The sequence below is a fragment of the Oikopleura dioica genome, chromosome PAR (assembly GCF_907165135.1).
Source record: "Oikopleura dioica chromosome PAR, OKI2018_I68_1.0, whole genome shotgun sequence".
NCBI classification, from domain to species: Eukaryota; Metazoa; Chordata; class Appendicularia; order Copelata; family Oikopleuridae; genus Oikopleura; species Oikopleura dioica.
Window position 1 is genome coordinate 3,838,087 of NC_137293.1, and position 15,953 is coordinate 3,854,039.

General features: G+C 38.6%; 5 protein-coding genes across 5 annotated transcripts; 2 read left to right on the top strand and 3 right to left on the bottom strand.

Moving 5' to 3' along the window:
• Window positions 1-21: 21 nt before the first annotated feature.
• On the bottom strand, window positions 22-885 carry LOC145704831 (uncharacterized). The gene is made up of 6 exons (XM_081782299.1): window positions 827-885; window positions 659-785; window positions 486-617; window positions 336-441; window positions 175-291; window positions 22-133 (listed from the first exon to the last, which is right to left on the bottom strand). The coding sequence occupies exons 1-6, from the start codon at window positions 861-863 to the stop codon at window positions 80-82; spliced, it is 573 nt and encodes a 190-aa protein (XP_081638425.1). The 5' UTR covers window positions 864-885; the 3' UTR covers window positions 22-79.
• Window positions 886-1,253: 368 nt separating this feature from the next.
• Window positions 1,254-2,332, top strand: LOC145704093 (troponin T, cardiac muscle-like). Its single transcript, XM_081781527.1, has 4 exons — window positions 1,254-1,481; window positions 1,526-1,670; window positions 1,718-1,871; window positions 1,996-2,332. The coding sequence occupies exons 1-4, from the start codon at window positions 1,311-1,313 to the stop codon at window positions 2,126-2,128; spliced, it is 603 nt and encodes a 200-aa protein (XP_081637653.1). The 5' UTR covers window positions 1,254-1,310; the 3' UTR covers window positions 2,129-2,332.
• Window positions 2,333-2,555: 223 nt separating this feature from the next.
• LOC145703841 (uncharacterized) lies at window positions 2,556-5,279 on the bottom strand. The gene is made up of 6 exons (XM_081781239.1): window positions 4,640-5,279; window positions 3,822-4,067; window positions 3,355-3,775; window positions 3,118-3,310; window positions 2,766-3,037; window positions 2,556-2,691 (listed from the first exon to the last, which is right to left on the bottom strand). Exons 3-6 carry the CDS (start codon window positions 3,478-3,480, stop codon window positions 2,632-2,634), a joined length of 651 nt encoding a protein of 216 aa, XP_081637365.1. The 5' UTR covers window positions 3,481-3,775; window positions 3,822-4,067; window positions 4,640-5,279; the 3' UTR covers window positions 2,556-2,631.
• Window positions 5,280-5,782: 503 nt separating this feature from the next.
• On the top strand, window positions 5,783-7,096 carry LOC145703555 (uncharacterized). The gene is made up of 4 exons (XM_081780929.1): window positions 5,783-5,924; window positions 5,973-6,088; window positions 6,129-6,323; window positions 6,368-7,096. The coding sequence occupies exons 3-4, from the start codon at window positions 6,157-6,159 to the stop codon at window positions 6,621-6,623; spliced, it is 423 nt and encodes a 140-aa protein (XP_081637055.1). The 5' UTR covers window positions 5,783-5,924; window positions 5,973-6,088; window positions 6,129-6,156; the 3' UTR covers window positions 6,624-7,096.
• A 6,254-nt stretch (window positions 7,097-13,350) lies between these two features.
• LOC145703441 (malonate--CoA ligase ACSF3, mitochondrial-like) lies at window positions 13,351-15,296 on the bottom strand. The gene is made up of 7 exons (XM_081780801.1): window positions 15,137-15,296; window positions 14,839-14,998; window positions 14,487-14,609; window positions 14,050-14,436; window positions 13,808-14,000; window positions 13,602-13,764; window positions 13,351-13,559 (listed from the first exon to the last, which is right to left on the bottom strand). The coding sequence occupies exons 1-7, from the start codon at window positions 15,267-15,269 to the stop codon at window positions 13,357-13,359; spliced, it is 1,362 nt and encodes a 453-aa protein (XP_081636927.1). The 5' UTR covers window positions 15,270-15,296; the 3' UTR covers window positions 13,351-13,356.
• Between the last annotated feature and the right edge of the window lie 657 nt (window positions 15,297-15,953).

A 15,953-nucleotide genomic window follows, 5' to 3' on the forward strand; every position in this document is an offset into this window, starting at 1 on the left:
TAATAAAATTGGTTTAACCCAGAGAAAGAGTCAGGCACAAACTCAAGGAAGCTTTTTATGTTAAATTTCATTTTACACTTCACATTTTGTTAAAAAACTCATTGACTTCAGCGGTCGAAAGCAGGGAACTCTCCTAAATACAATTACTTATATTTTAAAAAGGTCTAACTGTACCTTAGCGGGTTCAGAACGAGATCTAGTGTGAGGCGAGCTGGCAGAAAGAGGTGCTCGGCCTAAGTCTGGAGAAAATTGCTTGACATCTTCTTCTGTAAAAATCATCTTTCTAGGCATCTAAGAAAAAGGTTTTTGTTTGTGGATGATGTTTTGGGAGGTACCTTGTCTGATTTTGGCGGTTTTAATTGATGAAAATGCGTGGAAATATTGGGCCGAGATGTTGACTTTGGAAAGGTATTGAGATTTATATCTTGTGAGTATCCAAGGCTAGGGTTCATTTCAATTGGGGTGACTGAGAATTAAGGGTATACCTTCTGAAGCCAAATGCATTTGGTGAGCGGCTCAAAACGGGCGATTGTAAACTTGGGGAGCGCAATCGTTTCATCTCTCTTGCTGGCTCCATGTAAGTAAAACTTTGATTTGTCTGCTGCACTTCTGTTTGGCTTATCAAAAGGGTAAGGGAAGGGAAACGGAAGGGGATTACCTATGTGCCTCGCATGATTTTGGTCGTTTATGATTTTTGATCACAATTGAAAGGATAATAACAACGATTGTCAGTAATACAACTGCTCCGGCAAGTCCGCAAATTATTATAATATACAGTTCTTTCTCTAAAGCGCCTCATTAATCTTGGTTTTCAAGCAATCCTTACCAGAAATACTGGACCGAAACAAAATCTCTTCATTCATTTTACAAAAATATTTATTTTCTTCTTTTACTCATCGAAACAAAAAAAAAACTGAGTCAATGCGTCCGACACGACGCAGGTAATTTTTACGGCCAAAAATGCAATAAAACTCGACCATTTTATGCATCGTAATTTCTTTGCATGATGCGTATGGAAGCGTTGATTATTGCTCGTGCTTCTCATTACAGAAATTAACTGTCAGTTATTCTGTAAGGAGCGAAAAGTCAATTAGGCAGTGGTTTCTTCTGCTTGTTTTATTTTCGCCTGTCTTAATTTATATGCTGTGGAGATACGTTTAACGAAGTGTTAACTTTACTATGTACCTTGGCTTTCCGTCCCTTTTCTAGCGCCTTGAGCAAGGCAGGGGGCTCACTCTGCTTTCGTTCAAGAACGCGCGAGTCAAATTTCGGATTTTTAGAGCGCTAGAAATTCGACGAGAGAAACAAGAATGGACGAGTTTCAGCAAAAAAAGCTCGAAAAAGAGCTGAGCGAGTTGAAAAAACTCATCGACTTGCATTTCGTCCAACGAAGGAAGGATGAAGAAGAGCTGAAAGGACTTGAAGATCGAATCGAAAAACGAAAAGAGTATCGAGCTGCTCAACTTGCTGAGCGTGCCAGAGTAAGATTCCGGTGTTCTTCTCTTCCGTTGATTTCTTTTTGTAGAGGGAGCAAGAAAAAGAAGCGCGACTTCAAGCGGAAAAAGAGCGAAAAGAAGCGGAAGCTCAGCGAAGAGCCGATGAAGAAGCGGCTAGAAAGAAGGAGCTTCTTCAAGCTCTCAACGCAGCTGCTCATGGAAATCAACGACAAGGTCAGTTCTAGAGCTGTTAAGCGAGTTTGCTAAAAAACACTCTTTAGACAGGCGAAAGGGACGAGGCACAGAGCGAGAAAAGAAGAAGAAGGTTCTTGCCGAGCGAAGAAAACAGCTCAACATCGACCATTTGGATGTTGAAAAGCTCAAGGCGAAGGCGAAAGAACTTTTTGATCATCTCAATGTTCTCGAAAACTCAAGGTAAGAAGTGTCTCTTTTTCTCAGATTTCCTATGAAATATGGGGCTTATGGGGAATGTCAGCCAATCAAAGACCAGTACTCCTAAAAACTCTTGAAATGGTGAGAATCATGAGTAACCTTTAAGAATTACTCTGGAGAAAGAAACTGGCGAGCAAAAATACGAGCTTGCTCTCTGTCGATACCGAGTAAACACCCTTAACGACGCCAACACCAAGGCAACCTCCAAGGCCCGCACTCGCGTTGGAAAGCTCCGATAAAAAAGGAAAACCCAGACTTCCTGTGAAACATCTTTGACCATGAAATGTCTCACCGAATGGGATCTTTCTTGTGCCAAAAACTTTCTAGCACCGATTTAGACTAAGCCCGGATCCGGATTTAAAACCAACTTGATCAAGTTCATACTTCTATTTCTATTCTTTTTTGTCTACTGTTTATATTACTATCTTACTAATAAATGAGTACTCGAGTTACTTCTTTTTTTTTACCTTTGATCTTTTTTTCTGCAAGCATGGTTTATCGTCGAAATTTATCATGTGTGGACAGAATTTTCTGTAGTGTTAACGAGGCGGCGAGAGCCAAGATGAACCTGAAAAAAATTGAAAATCGCAATGACAGCTCATTAAAAAGGACTTTGAATGAGGCAAGGGAGGATCAACGGTATCAACTGTACTGTGGCTTGATTTATTTACAGTATGTTACACGGGGCAGGTTACAACGAGTAAAAAGGAGAGCTCATTCTAGAGTCAAGAATCTAGAAATTCTAGATCAGACTTGTTCCACGTGAGAAATCGTTAAGAGATGATCGCCGGGTAAATTCGCTCTAGAAATCAAAAGTTCTTGAATTGGTCATTTTATTGAACCCTGACTCAGGTTGCTGATCTTCGGAAAACTTACATTAACTTGCGAATTATCCCTCGAGAATCCCTTCTTATCATCCCCATCATTTTTCTTCCTGGAAATTATGAAAGCTCCGAGGTTGACTACGTAGATTTGAAGAAGAAATTTAACGAAAACATCGAAGAAGCTTATTTCGCTGGATTGATTAGAGTCGTCAAAGCAATTTTCATATATTGCTTCCAGCGTGTAATCATCATGAATCGGGTGGAGAATTTCTCCGAGGCAAGAAAGAGCGGCTTGATCTTCGAGTTTCGGATTCACAGAATCGCCTGAATGTTTTTTAAAAGCTTCAAGGGTCGTAGTTCAAATTTGTTTCCCATTTGAGAATGAGACCATTTTCATCAGCTACCTGGAAAGTCAAACAAGCTCATTAACGCAGGTAGGAATCCTAGGCTTCTTCTTGAGACTTGAATCAACGCTGGTAGAAGCACACAAACAGACAAAATAACGATAAAGAACAGAAGGTCAAAAGATCGTCGGCTCATTTTGAACTTTGTCGTTATTTTCTGTCTGAAATATTCATAGATTTTCGCCATCGAGAGCTGAAAAAAATGACGTTTTTTCTTTGAATAAAAAAGAAATATACCGTGAAATTGAACAGCGTAAAATAATTAAGCATTCTGAAGCAAAATGAAACGAAATCAAAAGTCGTCGAAGAGATGATTTCTTCGGGCAGTTTCTTCATCCCAAGAATGTGAAGAAAGACGAGCATGGGAGTCCAATCGAATCTGCAATTAATTTTCGCATTCTTTAACTCGGTTAGCCGGTTTTCGTTCTAGTTTCAACTCGACTCGTAATTAATGAACTCGTTTGCTTTTTCTAAGAACGCGATGACCGATCCTCTAATTCGATGAAAACTGCGCGGGATTGGCGAAAAACGAGTTCAGCCAAGTCCTCTCCAGTTAGCCTGAGTTCTTGTTGCTCGAAGCTCTGTTTGTTTAGTTCGATGTTGGAAAGGGCGTAATTATACATTTTCGAAAACTCGCTGGCCACTAATGCGCCGTTATCTGAATTCAATAATGACGTACCCCATTTATTCAAAATTTATCTCACCTTTCAACACATCAGTTATATTTTCAAGGCTTTTTTGGGTGCAGTTTTCCGCCCTGAAATCGCCCATGATTTGAAGACTTGTTGAAGAAAAATTGCCAGATTCAGACCAAGTTGGAAGGATTTGAGAGAGCTCGTTGCATAATTTGGTGTGGAAGTTGAGGGCGAAGAAATTTTCATTTTGCATGTCGGATAAGCGGATTTCAAGGAGATTACGGGACTCTGAGCATTTGTCCATCCTGTTGTTGTCTTGAAAAATATGTATTAAGACCTGGTTTTCATCTTTTTTCTCGAGATAAAATCATTTGCCATGAGTTATCATGAGCCGGATCCAGAGTTGCAGATTTCTATTAATTTTTCTGAGCTGAGCTGAGCTGACCTGAGTAAAAATTTCTCTGAGCTGAGCTGAGATGAGCTGGCCTATTTCGGAGGTTACTGAGCTGAGCTGAGCTGAGCTGAGCTGGCCTTTTCAGAGGTCATTGAGCGGAGCTGAGCTGAGCAGACCTTTTGTTTAAGAGAGTTGAGCCGAGGTGAGCTGATTGAGCCTAGCTGAGCTGTTTTACTGTTTTTTGGTAGTAAAATTGTATTCAAATCATTGAGCTGAGCTGAGCAAAGCTAAATTAGAGTTGTCTGAGCTGAGCAGAACAGATTATGTTCGAAAATAATTGATCTGAGCTGAGCTGAGCTGAGCAGATCAGATCATTTTCAAAAATCACTGAGCTGAGCGACTGCTCAGCTCACTCAGCTCAGCAAATTTGCAAGTCTGGCCGGATCCCGAACCTAATTCTTCCCTCTACCCGTATTTTTCAATTTAAACTTACCTTTGAAGCTTAAAAACTTGATAATCAAGCAACCATGAATCAAAAGCCCCAAAAAATGAACGAGACTCCAACCAATCGCGCAGCTTTTCAAGCATATCATTTTTCATAAATCGACCTTCTCTTGATTTCAGAATTATATATCTGCGTCTATCTCTTCGCTCAGAAACGAAACGGGTTCACCAGATTTGGCGCGTTTCATTTTTGAAGATCCTTAAAGCTTCTGAAAAAATGCTAATGAAAGGAAACAGTGTTGGAACGTGTCATTCATCGAATGAACCAGGGTTCTCTCTCTTTTTTTCGTGAAAGAGAAAGGCAAGATTTTTAACACAGCGCCAACAATAGGAACAGATCAATAGTAAGGCATCTTAAAAGCCAAAGCTTTTTGTAGTTTGAAATTTATATTTCAAATGAAATTCATCGAGCGATTTCATAAATTGAAAGTTCAAAAAGGAGAAAGATGAAAGGTGAGAAGTTTTCCTTGCTTTTGTAATTATTTCGGAGTTTCCATAGTAAATACGTAACGCAAATAATTTCGAACACACCTTGAGGTGGTTGTCCTTGACCCCATGCATCGTTCATTTATCGATTTTTATTAACCGCTCGTCAACTTTGCATCAAAATTTAAAATCAAAAGTCAGTTTTTGATCATCAAATTCATTATAAAACAAAGAGTACACTGCACTTCAATGACTGAAGGGGGAGGTCGACGAGGATCGGAATTTTCGTGACCAAAAATGCGGAAAAACCGGACTCGATAGCAGAATTTTGATTTTTTGGCTGTCAGAAAAAGCGTTTGAAAATTCAGGCGGTAAGAAGAAAATTTGTGTTTTATTCAAAAATTTTCGAGAAAATGAGTCAAAGAAGGGGTGTCTCTTGACCAAAAATCAGCCCCAAGAAGTCGTTTTTTCGGTCATTCTTCTATTCTATTATAAACTGCCGAATAATTGGACATAATTTATGTCACATAAATAAATCAAAGATCCGTAACGTTTATTTCGCCTTCTGTAACATTGTCATTTTCAAAACAGATCCGTTCAGATTCTTCGTTTCGTCATTGACTTCAGTAAATTTTACCGCGACTCAACTGGCCTCACCACGGCCTCGACCAGACTTCAAGGCCGTACGCAAATATCACTGAGTGGAGCGTTGCACTCTTCTCTCGTCCCATTCACCACAATTTTCAATCACGAATTTTCGCAAAACGTTTTTTTTCTCAAAAAACAACGATGTTCCACACTCGGAACGAAACTGGCAGAGTAAGAGCTTCATCAATCGACAGTGAAGGGTAAGAAAAATATTTTTTATTCTCGATTATAATTTTCATTAATTTAAGACGTTCTCGTCCATCAACACCAGAAGGATCGATTCTATACGATCTTCTGACAACCGGGAGATCAAAAGCTTCCGGAAATAGCTCTGCTAGTCAAGCTGCCTTCAAAAATACCCTCGGTAGTGATTTTCTTAAATTCCTTTTTCAACCCTTTTTTAGACGAGTCGATCAACTATCTGATCCGAAAATGCACCTTCCTGAAAATCCCCTCCCCGAACAACTTCAACTCATCCGCCGTGACTGGCTCTGCGTCTTTCTTATCAAATGCGCTCTCTCTGGTCTGACCCCAAATCTTGGACTCAACGACCCGAAAGAGCGGGAGATCTACGCTGAGTTCAAAAACATGACAGAATTGTAAGTCCTATCAACCAAAGCTCCTCATCATCAAAATCTTCTAGCGTTCAAAACAGCGAAGCGACAGAAAACGAGTTGACAGACATCATATCCGCAGTTGTCTTCAACGAACGCTCTCTCCAACTCTCCCGCCTGTCGCAGCAGCACCAGCTCCAACTTGGTAATATCCTTCTTTGCGTTTCTGAGGCGAGAAGAATGGACTCCCAGCTTCTTTCCTCAGCTCTTTTCAAAGATGTTGAGCTCCCGACTCGACGAACAATCACCTTTCTCCAACAACTTGCTTCGGCAAAACATATGTAAAATGCCCTTCAAAAGGCTCTTTTACTACATTCACTGACGATTCAGATCTTTATATCTGATGATTATGCTTTCTTTTTCCTCCCCAAAAAGGGGTCATTCTAGAGCGATAAAATGTCGAATGACTGATTTTTTCCTTATTCTTGCTAGCAAACAATTTTTTCAAACTCTACCGACCCCAGGAATTTTCGAAAACAACGCTCTTTCAACAATTTATATCGCTCTGAATGACTCCGGAAATGCTCCCCTCTTTAAATTTTATCTGTCCATCTGTACACACTGGTGAGCGGTTGAATGTCAGTTGGGCTATGCCTTCTTATGCAAACTCTGAGCAATGCTTACTTTAATCACATGTTTACCAGACTTTCCGTGGAATTTCTTTCCGCGGGATTTTGTTTTTATCTTTTTCCGACAAATTGAGAAGGGTCCAAGGTCATTCAAGTGCGAGCCAAAATAAATAAATGTCTCTCATTAGATTGTTACGCATTACTATTTATTTTCAAGAACGGAAAGAATTTGAAAGTGATCTAGCAAACTACATTAATTCATTGATGTCAGGAAAATAATTGGTTCAAAGAAAAAGGAATCATGCTTTCCAATTCTTTCAATATTAATTAAGTCGTCCCCGTCTTTTAACTCAGTTGATCACTAAAGTTGCCACTGCAGATTTAAAAATTTTGAAAAATAAAATTCGCAATGAATCAACATTTCCTAAAATGAGTCGAAATATTATTTTATCACTGTTTGTTTCTCCGGGGAAAACATAAATACAGTTTTCCACAAGAATGACAGATCCGGCGAAAAAACTCTTAAAATTCAAATTATTCGTGAAAGAACTATTTATATTAACCTGTTTTAAATATCCTATTAATTTCCAAAATTTGTCGCCAAGCACCCAAATTTCTTTCGAAGGATAATTATCCCAGCCACTTTTGCCTCCTATCGTTGCGATTGATCCCGATGGAAGTCCAACAACACAATGCGCATAGACAGTACTGAATTTGTACTCCACAATAAAATAAAATAAAATAAAAAATAATCTTTATTTTCTAGATAAAATTCGACGTTGTCGATTTAATCAACTTGATTAGGCAGTATTTCTCGGTTAGCGGACATCATAAACAAACAGACATTATAAACAAACGGACATTATAAACAACGGACATTAAAAACGTTTTAAATTTTGTTTTTAATGTCCGTCCGTTTATAATGTCCGTTTGTTTATAATGTCCGTTTGTTTATAATGTCCGTTTGTTTATAATGTCCGTTAACCGTATTTCTTATAAGTTACCCTGGATTGCTAGGAAGGATTTTCCACCCGTCTTCAGTTAGGACTTCCGTGGCCCCTCCGTTCATAGAAGGATAATCTTGACCGCCAACAGTGGTTGGCCGCCCTTTATAATAACCAAGTGGACCATTTGTGTGTGCGTATCTTGTTTTAAACTCGAGAAAACGAACAGAAGTGCCATTAAAAATCTCACAGGTTCGTTGAGAATTTCTATAAAATCCTGGATTCTCAAAACAAACAAGAGCTAAAAGAATAAAAAAGTTCTTGGCCTTTCAAATAAAAGCTTTGAAGATAACCAGCACCAAACCTTCCTTTTCCTCGGAGATCGACAGAGCCGAGCTTCCTGTTGAATATTTCTTTTGAAGGTAAAATCTTAAAGCTCTGAGCTCGCCTTGGTCAATCTTAAGAATCTTTCAGAATGACCAACTTATTAATATTGCTATTTTTTCTTACTTGAGTTCGCCCGAAGCCCCCAAAAGATGCACTTGACCATTGATCAGTGCAGGTTTTGTTCCATAGATCGTCACACGATTTCCTTAAGGACCCGCCCGTCAGCTTTTTTCTTCGAAAAACGGATTTTTTTGAAAACACCATATTTTTGGTTCTTAATGCCTCCTCAGTTTAATCTTATTTCAAAAATTTGATATGAGAAATTTTTGACCAAGAAAAATCAATATTTTTGTCAAAATTAGGGCAAATTCGTCAATTTTCGGGAAAAGTCGAATTTTCAAATGCTATTTTGGGGCTGAAGAAGTCTAGTTAGACCCCAAAAAATAAAGCCTCAAAGTCGTTCTTTGACCCGTAGAATCAATTTCCGGGGTCAAAATTTTAAAATTCCGAAATTTCTTTTTCGAAAAAAGCTGACGGGGGGTCCTTAAGTAAAGAGAAGTATTTTTATAAATTTGATGGAACCTGCCTGTTTCTTTATCCATTATAATCATTTTTATTTTTGCGTCTTCATCTATAGAACCGTCACCAAAAAGCGCGTACTGTTGAGCAAGTGCTCTTCTCTTCTTTGTAAGTTCAGTCGAGTCAATATGTATTGGCAAAATGACATGGATCTTATTCGGTAAATGCTCGAAGAAGTAAACGTTTTTGATTTTGGTCTCGTCGTCGAATTTAAAAGCTCTGATCCTTTTTTCTTTCATTGTTCGAAGCCCCTTTATTGTTCGCTTAGCACTCTTTCTTCGGTAAGGATGTTGATAATCAACGAATAGAAGTGATGAGCCGTCTGTGATATCAAAAACAAATTCAAATGATGTCCAGTCATAACTCAGAGGTGATTTAAAGAAGATGGCTTTTTCGAAAAAATCGGATTTTATTTCGATCGAGCTATTTTTACAAATATAAATTTCAAAAATTGATTTTTCGTTAAAAGATCGAAATTCCAGGATTTTCGCAGGATCATTTTTGTTCATCCTTTTCTGCGAAGACTCAAGAAATATTATCAATAATTTTCCTTAATTGCCGGTCTGAGACTTCTCCTTTATTTCAAGATGAAGCTTTTTCGTTTCATTAAAATTGACTTTGAATGAAGAAATGTGGAATAAGGACTCATCGAAAGATGCGAAAGGAAAATTCGGAATAATTGCCATTGGATAGGGTGGTGCCAAGGAACTTGCTTTTTGAGGCCTGATTGTCTTGTTGCCTCTCGTTTCCCGGCAGAGTTGCAAATTTGCTGAGCTGAGTGAGCTGAGCTGGCTGAGTGAGTTGAACAGTCGCTCAGCTCAGCTCAGCTCAGTTATTTTGGAAAATGATCTGATCTGCTCAGCTCTTCTCAGCTCAGACCATTTTCACTCAGCTCAAGCTGCTCAACTCAGCTCAGATCAATTATTTTCGAACATGATCTGTTCTGCTAAGCTCAGCTCAGCTCAGACAATTTTCACCTTAATCAGCTCAGTTCAGCTAAGTGATTTGAATACAATTTGACTACGAAAAAACAGTAAAAATAGGGTCCGCTCAGCTCAGCTCAGCTCAACTCTATTCAACAAAAGGTCTGCTCAGCTCAGCACCGCTCAATGACCTCTGAAAAAAGCCAGCTCAGCTCAGCTCAGAAGAATTAATTAAAATTTGCAACTCTGTTTCCCGGTAAAACCCACTTTTCCATAAGTGAAAAATATCTTTATTTGGTTTTTGTCAAGCCTTGACTGATTGAGGAAATTTACGGATCTCTCCAACAGCGTTTTTAGCAAAGTAAGGGAAGACATCGACATGGAATTTAAAAAATGGGTTGCTGGTCACGTGGATTTTCTTCGCTGATTTTTGCTGCTGGAAATCAAGCTCTATTTGATCTTATTGAAGTATCGAAAAGTGATTTATTTCGCTTATATAATATATAATAAGGAAATCAAACGTATTGATAATTGATCCTTTCCAAAATCAAAATGAATTTCAAAAGTTGTATCAAAAACAACATTTTGAAGAAAGATCCGGTCGTTGTTCAAAAATACATTAATAAAATACTCACACTCATCATTATTGGTTCCAAATGGACTTGAATAAGCAAGATCATTTGGTGCGTACAAACCGGATAAGCATTTGGATGATTGTTCGTATTCGACCAGAGATCCAATCCACTCGCTTCCAAGCGTCAAAAATTTTCCTTCTTTCTCGAGTAACAAAGAATATTGCATGTTTGAGAGCTCAATGCTTCTCGTGACCAAAATGAGCATAAGTTGACCAAGGTCGATCTTTTTACGATTTACAGAAAGTGTTGAAATAATTAGTCAATAAGGACCCTAAGTTATTCTTTTCAAATCAATTCCAGAGGAATCACATGAGCCGGATCAAAGTCTCGGAACATCTCAGAAAGCGCAATTTCGTCTTTGCGCCACCCTTTTTCCATTTCCTCCGTTGACCGGATTGAGTTCAGTGCCACTGTCCTTGAAAGAGTTATCCATTTTATCCCAAGTCTCAAGCTCATAAGATAAAATGTCCCGCCGAAGCTGATCGAAGATGTTCTTGCATTGAAATGGTTGCTCGCGATGTATCCTTTATTATCATTTGCGGCAGTACTTTTTATCATTTTTACCTTGAGCAGTTTCGAATCTCTTAAGATTATAATCTGGGGCATAATAATAGCATTTATCTCTCCGGTTTGTCGGAGAACTTATTATGGTCAATTGAAAGTACAAAATTGATTGATAAAAAAATGATATCTTCTTTTCTTAACCATTTTCAAATGACAACAACAGGAAAAATAGTCGTGTTCTTCTCTTTGTTTCTTATTTTTATTTCGTGAGTTCCGATCGACGAGAAGAAATGAAACTCGAAATTTCCATTACTGTAAAATTGTTATTTTTGTCTTCAACTTCAAATACCTCTCGTGGATGCGGTTTTTGATAAAAAGAGTGCTTGTACCATTTTCTCTTAGTCGCATCAAGCTTCCCCTCCGATCAACCAGGTAATGCTCTCCGTTCAAAAAAGTTGTCCCAATTGCCTTATTCGTTTTTTGACTGAAGTTATTTTCTTTAAAGACAAAATCTTCTGAAAACTCGCTCATGAGCGAAGCGAAGCGAATTCTCCGCTTTCGCTTTTGAAATTTTGATTCGCTTCGCTTCGCTTTCGCTATAAATTTTTGAAAAATTAAAGCTTTCGCTTTTCATTTTTTGCCAGACCCCTGGAAAGATGATTTTAAATAATTATATCTTCATCAATCTCAAAAACTTTCGTAATAATCGAAATCACTTAAAGGAGAATCGATCTTTATCGGGAAAATTGCAAATAAGCAAGAATAGAAGGCAAAAATATAATACTTTCTCGCCGACTTAAACCTGTCAAAAATAATAATTGCAAATTTCCCTTCATAGTTGAGTTAATACTTTTTGTCAGATCGTAAAGGATAAGAGTATGTTTTTTCATCTTTGACTCTTTGTCTTTTCAGGATGGAGAGTTCAAGTGGAGGACTCTCGCCCAAGTGGACTCCCGCCCAAAAGGACTCTCGCCCAACTTGGAGAGTTCTCTTATAAAAATATGAGCTTCTGATCAGCGAGACAACACCTTATTTCTGCTACTTCTTTACTCTTTCAACCCTCTCCTTCTTCTTGATTTGTTTCTGAATAACTGTCACGACTGTAATCGCCTTTTTCCAGATCAAATACTGGAATATATTTCTGGTCCCTTTCAGTCTTTTCGCATTTGTAGAAAGGACATGGACATCCATTTTTGCAATAAATTTCGGACGGACAAACATCTCCTGCGAAATCAGAAGACCTTGTTAGCTCAAAACAAATTGACTCGCAAGGCGTGATTGGATGAGTCCTCGTTGATTTCAGAATCAGTGTGTTCGAGCAAAGGTGGCGGCATACTTTCTGGTCGAGAAATTTTTTCTTTTTGCAGCGGCGAAGATTTACTTTGTTTTCATCATCGGAGAATTCCATCAGCTCAGTTTCTTCTTGTTTCATAAGCGATATCGGCTTTGGTAAGATAAACTCTTCTGTCACTTTGCATTGCCTCATCAAATGGCCGCAAAGGTCCATTGATTCTATCTTGACGCATTCTTTGTAGCTTCGGTGACAAGTCGAAGTCAAAAAAGTCGTCACCATTTTTGATTTCTCCAATGATGCGAAATTTGCTTTAAGTTATATATAAGTTTTTCAGCATATAACGATTCATATTTGACACCAAAGATGGGGCTTATTTCAAACGAAAATATAATAATACGGTATTATTAATACCTATGAGCATGATTGTTATCCAGAAAATTGATCCCAGTCCCAAATAAGTGTATTGCTGCTTATCGGTTGCGTTTCCATGTTCAGCAAGGCTCACTTTTTCCTTCCATGTTTTACTTTTTTCGAAATCAATCTTTTGCGTGTGAATGCTTCGGGTTGAGAGAACTTCTTCGGTGAGTAGAATGACGCTGTCACCGACTTTTCTTAAAATTCCAAAGCATTCGCAGTCCATGCACTAGTACAATTCAATTAAAATAATTCCTTTTCGTTTCCAACGCTCGATTCAATTTAAGTGTGGCTTCAATACCTGAATTTTTATTTGATTAAATTGTCTTAAAGTCATCTCTCTTTCTTCCCCAAGGAACATATTTCCTATGCGAAAAATTTCCTCCTCGACTGGAGTTTTTTTTCTTCGCCGACCTGTTGGCTCTTCAATCTTTTGCGAAGTTGCCTCATCGTAAGGAAAAATCTCTGCCTCAATGCCCGACTGCATCGAAAAGAAGTCGAATTCTTTTCTTCGGGTGCGCAGAATAAGATTGAACCCCGTGTTAAATACCCTCGTTATAACTCGTTACTCTTGAATTCAGTTTATACGAGGCAGAGAAACTAAGGAAAGAATGCTTTGAAATCCAGTTGGTATTCAAGGAGAGGAAGTCAAAATCTGACAGATTAAAATTAACCTTACAAAGAACCAATCAGTTGGAGTTTATTAAATGCCAAAATTCACGAGGAAAATAAACGTTCAGTCTCCTTGATTAAGCAAAAAAGGTCTTATTTAAACGTCTGGGAAATGAATTTTTTTCAGAGTCTTTTTATTTATTTTTCCCATAGCGTTCTTCTCAATCTCATCAACTTCGACAAATACTCTTGGGATCTTGTAAGGCGCAAGATTTTCTTTGCACCAGGATTTAAGCTTCTCTTCGTTGATTTTAGACCTCGAAACTATCACCGCTGCAATTTTTTCGCCAAAAAATTCGTCTTTAACTCTTAATGAAAATAGATCAGAAAGAAATTACAAACCTGGGATGGCAAAACATGCAATTTCCTTGATATCATTGTGCTCAAGCATCACTCGTTCGATTTCTAGCGCGGATATTTTGTTTCCTCCAGATTTAATGATATCCACTGAAGCTCGACCCAAGATGTGAAAGTTTTCCCCATCAAATTTCACTTGATCGCCAGTCTAAGATATGGCTTTTATATGAGTTTAATCTGAACAATCGCACCTTAAACCAACCGTCTTCTGTGAATTCTTCATCAGTCTTTTCTGGCAGATTCCAGTATTCTCTGAATAAACCCGCACTTTTGATTTCCAATTGACCTTGGACTTCTCTTCCATCCTCTTGAGAAATGATTTGATCCGTCTCGTCAGATCTGATGCGCGCTTGGACTCCAGTCTTTTTCCTTGGTTCAAATATACTCAAATCTGATTGATCTTTTAAATCCGGCCTTATTAGCATTTTTGAACCGTTTCATTGGTAGTCCTACTCCTTCCCGCGAGCTGGTGTAGAGCGGCTGAGAGAGGCCCATGCCGAATTCGGTCATTCCATAGCGCTCAAGAAGATCTCGGTCAGTCAGGTTTTTCCATCGGTTATTCACTGGTTTCGGCATCGCGGCTGATCCGGAAACAACCATTCTCATATGATCAAGGTCGAGTTTGTCTACTCCTTTCTTCACGGCCTCCTCCATCAGTTTGACATAAACCGTCGGCACTGCCATTAGAATATTCGCTCTCGGCTCATCTTTCTTCATCAAATCATCCAAAACATCCGCTGGATTGAACTTCTCATGCATTCTGAGACTTGCTCCGACGCTTGTTGGCGCTACCAGACAGTTCACTTTGTTCAGGATGATCCTTTTTTTCGAGGAAAAGAGCAATTGAAAAGTAATGATCCCGTTCCTAACCCGTGTACATGATGGAGAGGGAGGCAATGAATAAAACAGTCGGATTCTGTGTACTTCCAATCGGATACTAATGTAGCTACTTGAGCAGACAGACTGCCACAAGTGTGAAGTGCACCTTTCGGTCTGAATTCCGCGATATCTAATGTCCTGTTTCTTTTCGAAAACTTCCAAGATATGAAAGAGCAGTAGGGTTTGTCTTGTGAATAAGAGCTTACATCATCTATCACGTGGATACAGATAATATGCTTTCTGCCAAATTAATAAGAGAAATATTCAATTATTCAAAATTGAGCTGACGGAGAGTACCGTTAATTAAAGAGACCGTCGCATAATGCCGTTAGATACCGCCGACCTGCCAGTCGTGCCCGATGTGTAAATCATTAATGCCGGGTCGGTGTGCTCTGGAGAATGAACTACCGGGACGAAATCGGATTTTGGAGTCGTAAAGTCGATTGAGTGGTTCTGATTAGCGGCAGAAAGGATTGAATGGAAGGGATCAGAAGCGAACAAAACTGTTTGATTGGTCGAAAAAAAATTGGTCTAGACTTGCTTAGAAAAATAAGGGTATCTCACTGAGCTCAGGCAAAAAGACTACTGTAATTGCATTCTGTCTGAAAGACAGTCTAGTAGACATTTTCCGACCTTTGAACCTGAGGGACTTGCATCTTGAAGAACATATTCAATTTCCGGAACTGGACTTTTCAACGACAAGGGAACAGCAATAGCATTGACTGACCACGCCGCCCAAAGACAAGAAATGTATTCGATGCCAGGAGTTGCCATGAACGCGAATCTGTCGCCGCTGCGAAGGCCAGCTGAAATTGAAATTTAATTTGACAAAGATCGTCGGTGGCAAAGTGGCAGCAAATTGAAAGCAAAGCCGATTTTTAATTGAGCTGCTGGTTGATTATTTATTCAAATACCGCTCTGAAGAGACAGGGTCATGTTCCAATTTCGAATTCGAAATCTTTCAAAAGCCGCATGCGGCTCATTTTTGTCAATTTCTTTTTGTATATCAAGAAAATGACCGTTCCTGTAATCCGCACGCCAAATACAGTGACTCTTCGTAAACCTCTTCATAATCGTAGCTCTTCAAATTGGTCCTTATTGTTTGAAGAAGAATATTTTTCGAAAATGTTTTTGAAATTTTTCGAACATCAGTTACTTACACCATATTATCAGACAAATTATAGCGAAGAATAATGCGACTGATAAATCGGTTCCTTTGGGTAGTTTCATGGATTTTCCTGCGTTACGTCTCTTGAAAATCTACTAAATGAGAACTGACCAATAGAAATTTAGGAAAATAGACTTGGTGAAACGGCCGGTATACCCTTAATTCTACGGCTTTTCGCACTTCAGGCTCGATGTTATGTTTTTTTGATGCTGATTATGACACATTCTTTAGTTTAACTTTATATATACTTATAGATATAGCTACTTATCTAAGATAGTTATTAATAATAT

What these genes read in the sequence shown, in the direction of transcription:
- LOC145704831 (XM_081782299.1), bottom strand. Translation starts at nt 863, where the DNA reads ATGAATGAAGAGATTTTGTTTCGGTCCAGTATTTCTG. An exon ending in GTTTCGGTCCAGTATTTCTG is followed by an intron (nt 786 to 826) that starts GTAAGGATTGCT and finishes GAGGCGCTTTAG; the next exon opens with AGAAAGAACTGTATATTATA. An exon ending in CTCGTTCTGAACCCGCTAAG is followed by an intron (nt 134 to 174) that starts GTACAGTTAGAC and finishes AATTGTATTTAG; the next exon opens with GAGAGTTCCCTGCTTTCGAC.
- LOC145704093 (XM_081781527.1), top strand. Translation starts at nt 1,311, where the DNA reads ATGGACGAGTTTCAGCAAAAAAAGCTCGAAAAAGAGCTGAGCGAGTTG. An exon ending in AACTTGCTGAGCGTGCCAGA is followed by an intron (nt 1,482 to 1,525) that starts GTAAGATTCCGG and finishes TTCTTTTTGTAG; the next exon opens with AGGGAGCAAGAAAAAGAAGC. An exon ending in TCATGGAAATCAACGACAAG is followed by an intron (nt 1,671 to 1,717) that starts GTCAGTTCTAGA and finishes AACACTCTTTAG; the next exon opens with ACAGGCGAAAGGGACGAGGC.
- LOC145703841 (XM_081781239.1), bottom strand. Translation starts at nt 3,480, where the DNA reads ATGCTCGTCTTTCTTCACATTCTTGGGATGAAGAAACTGCCCGAAGAA. An exon ending in GAGCTTGTTTGACTTTCCAG is followed by an intron (nt 3,038 to 3,117) that starts GTAGCTGATGAA and finishes AAAAACATTCAG; the next exon opens with GCGATTCTGTGAATCCGAAA. An exon ending in GGGATAATTCGCAAGTTAAT is followed by an intron (nt 2,692 to 2,765) that starts GTAAGTTTTCCG and finishes TTTGATTTCTAG; the next exon opens with AGCGAATTTACCCGGCGATC.
- LOC145703555 (XM_081780929.1), top strand. Translation starts at nt 6,157, where the DNA reads ATGCACCTTCCTGAAAATCCCCTCCCCGAACAACTTCAACTCATCCGC. An exon ending in TTCAAAAACATGACAGAATT is followed by an intron (nt 6,324 to 6,367) that starts GTAAGTCCTATC and finishes AAAATCTTCTAG; the next exon opens with CGTTCAAAACAGCGAAGCGA.
- LOC145703441 (XM_081780801.1), bottom strand. Translation starts at nt 15,269, where the DNA reads ATGGCAACTCCTGGCATCGAATACATTTCTTGTCTTTGGGCGGCGTGG. An exon ending in TCAAGATGCAAGTCCCTCAG is followed by an intron (nt 14,999 to 15,136) that starts GTTCAAAGGTCG and finishes CCAATCAAACAG; the next exon opens with TTTTGTTCGCTTCTGATCCC. An exon ending in ACATCGGGCACGACTGGCAG is followed by an intron (nt 14,610 to 14,838) that starts GTCGGCGGTATC and finishes CGCGGAATTCAG; the next exon opens with ACCGAAAGGTGCACTTCACA.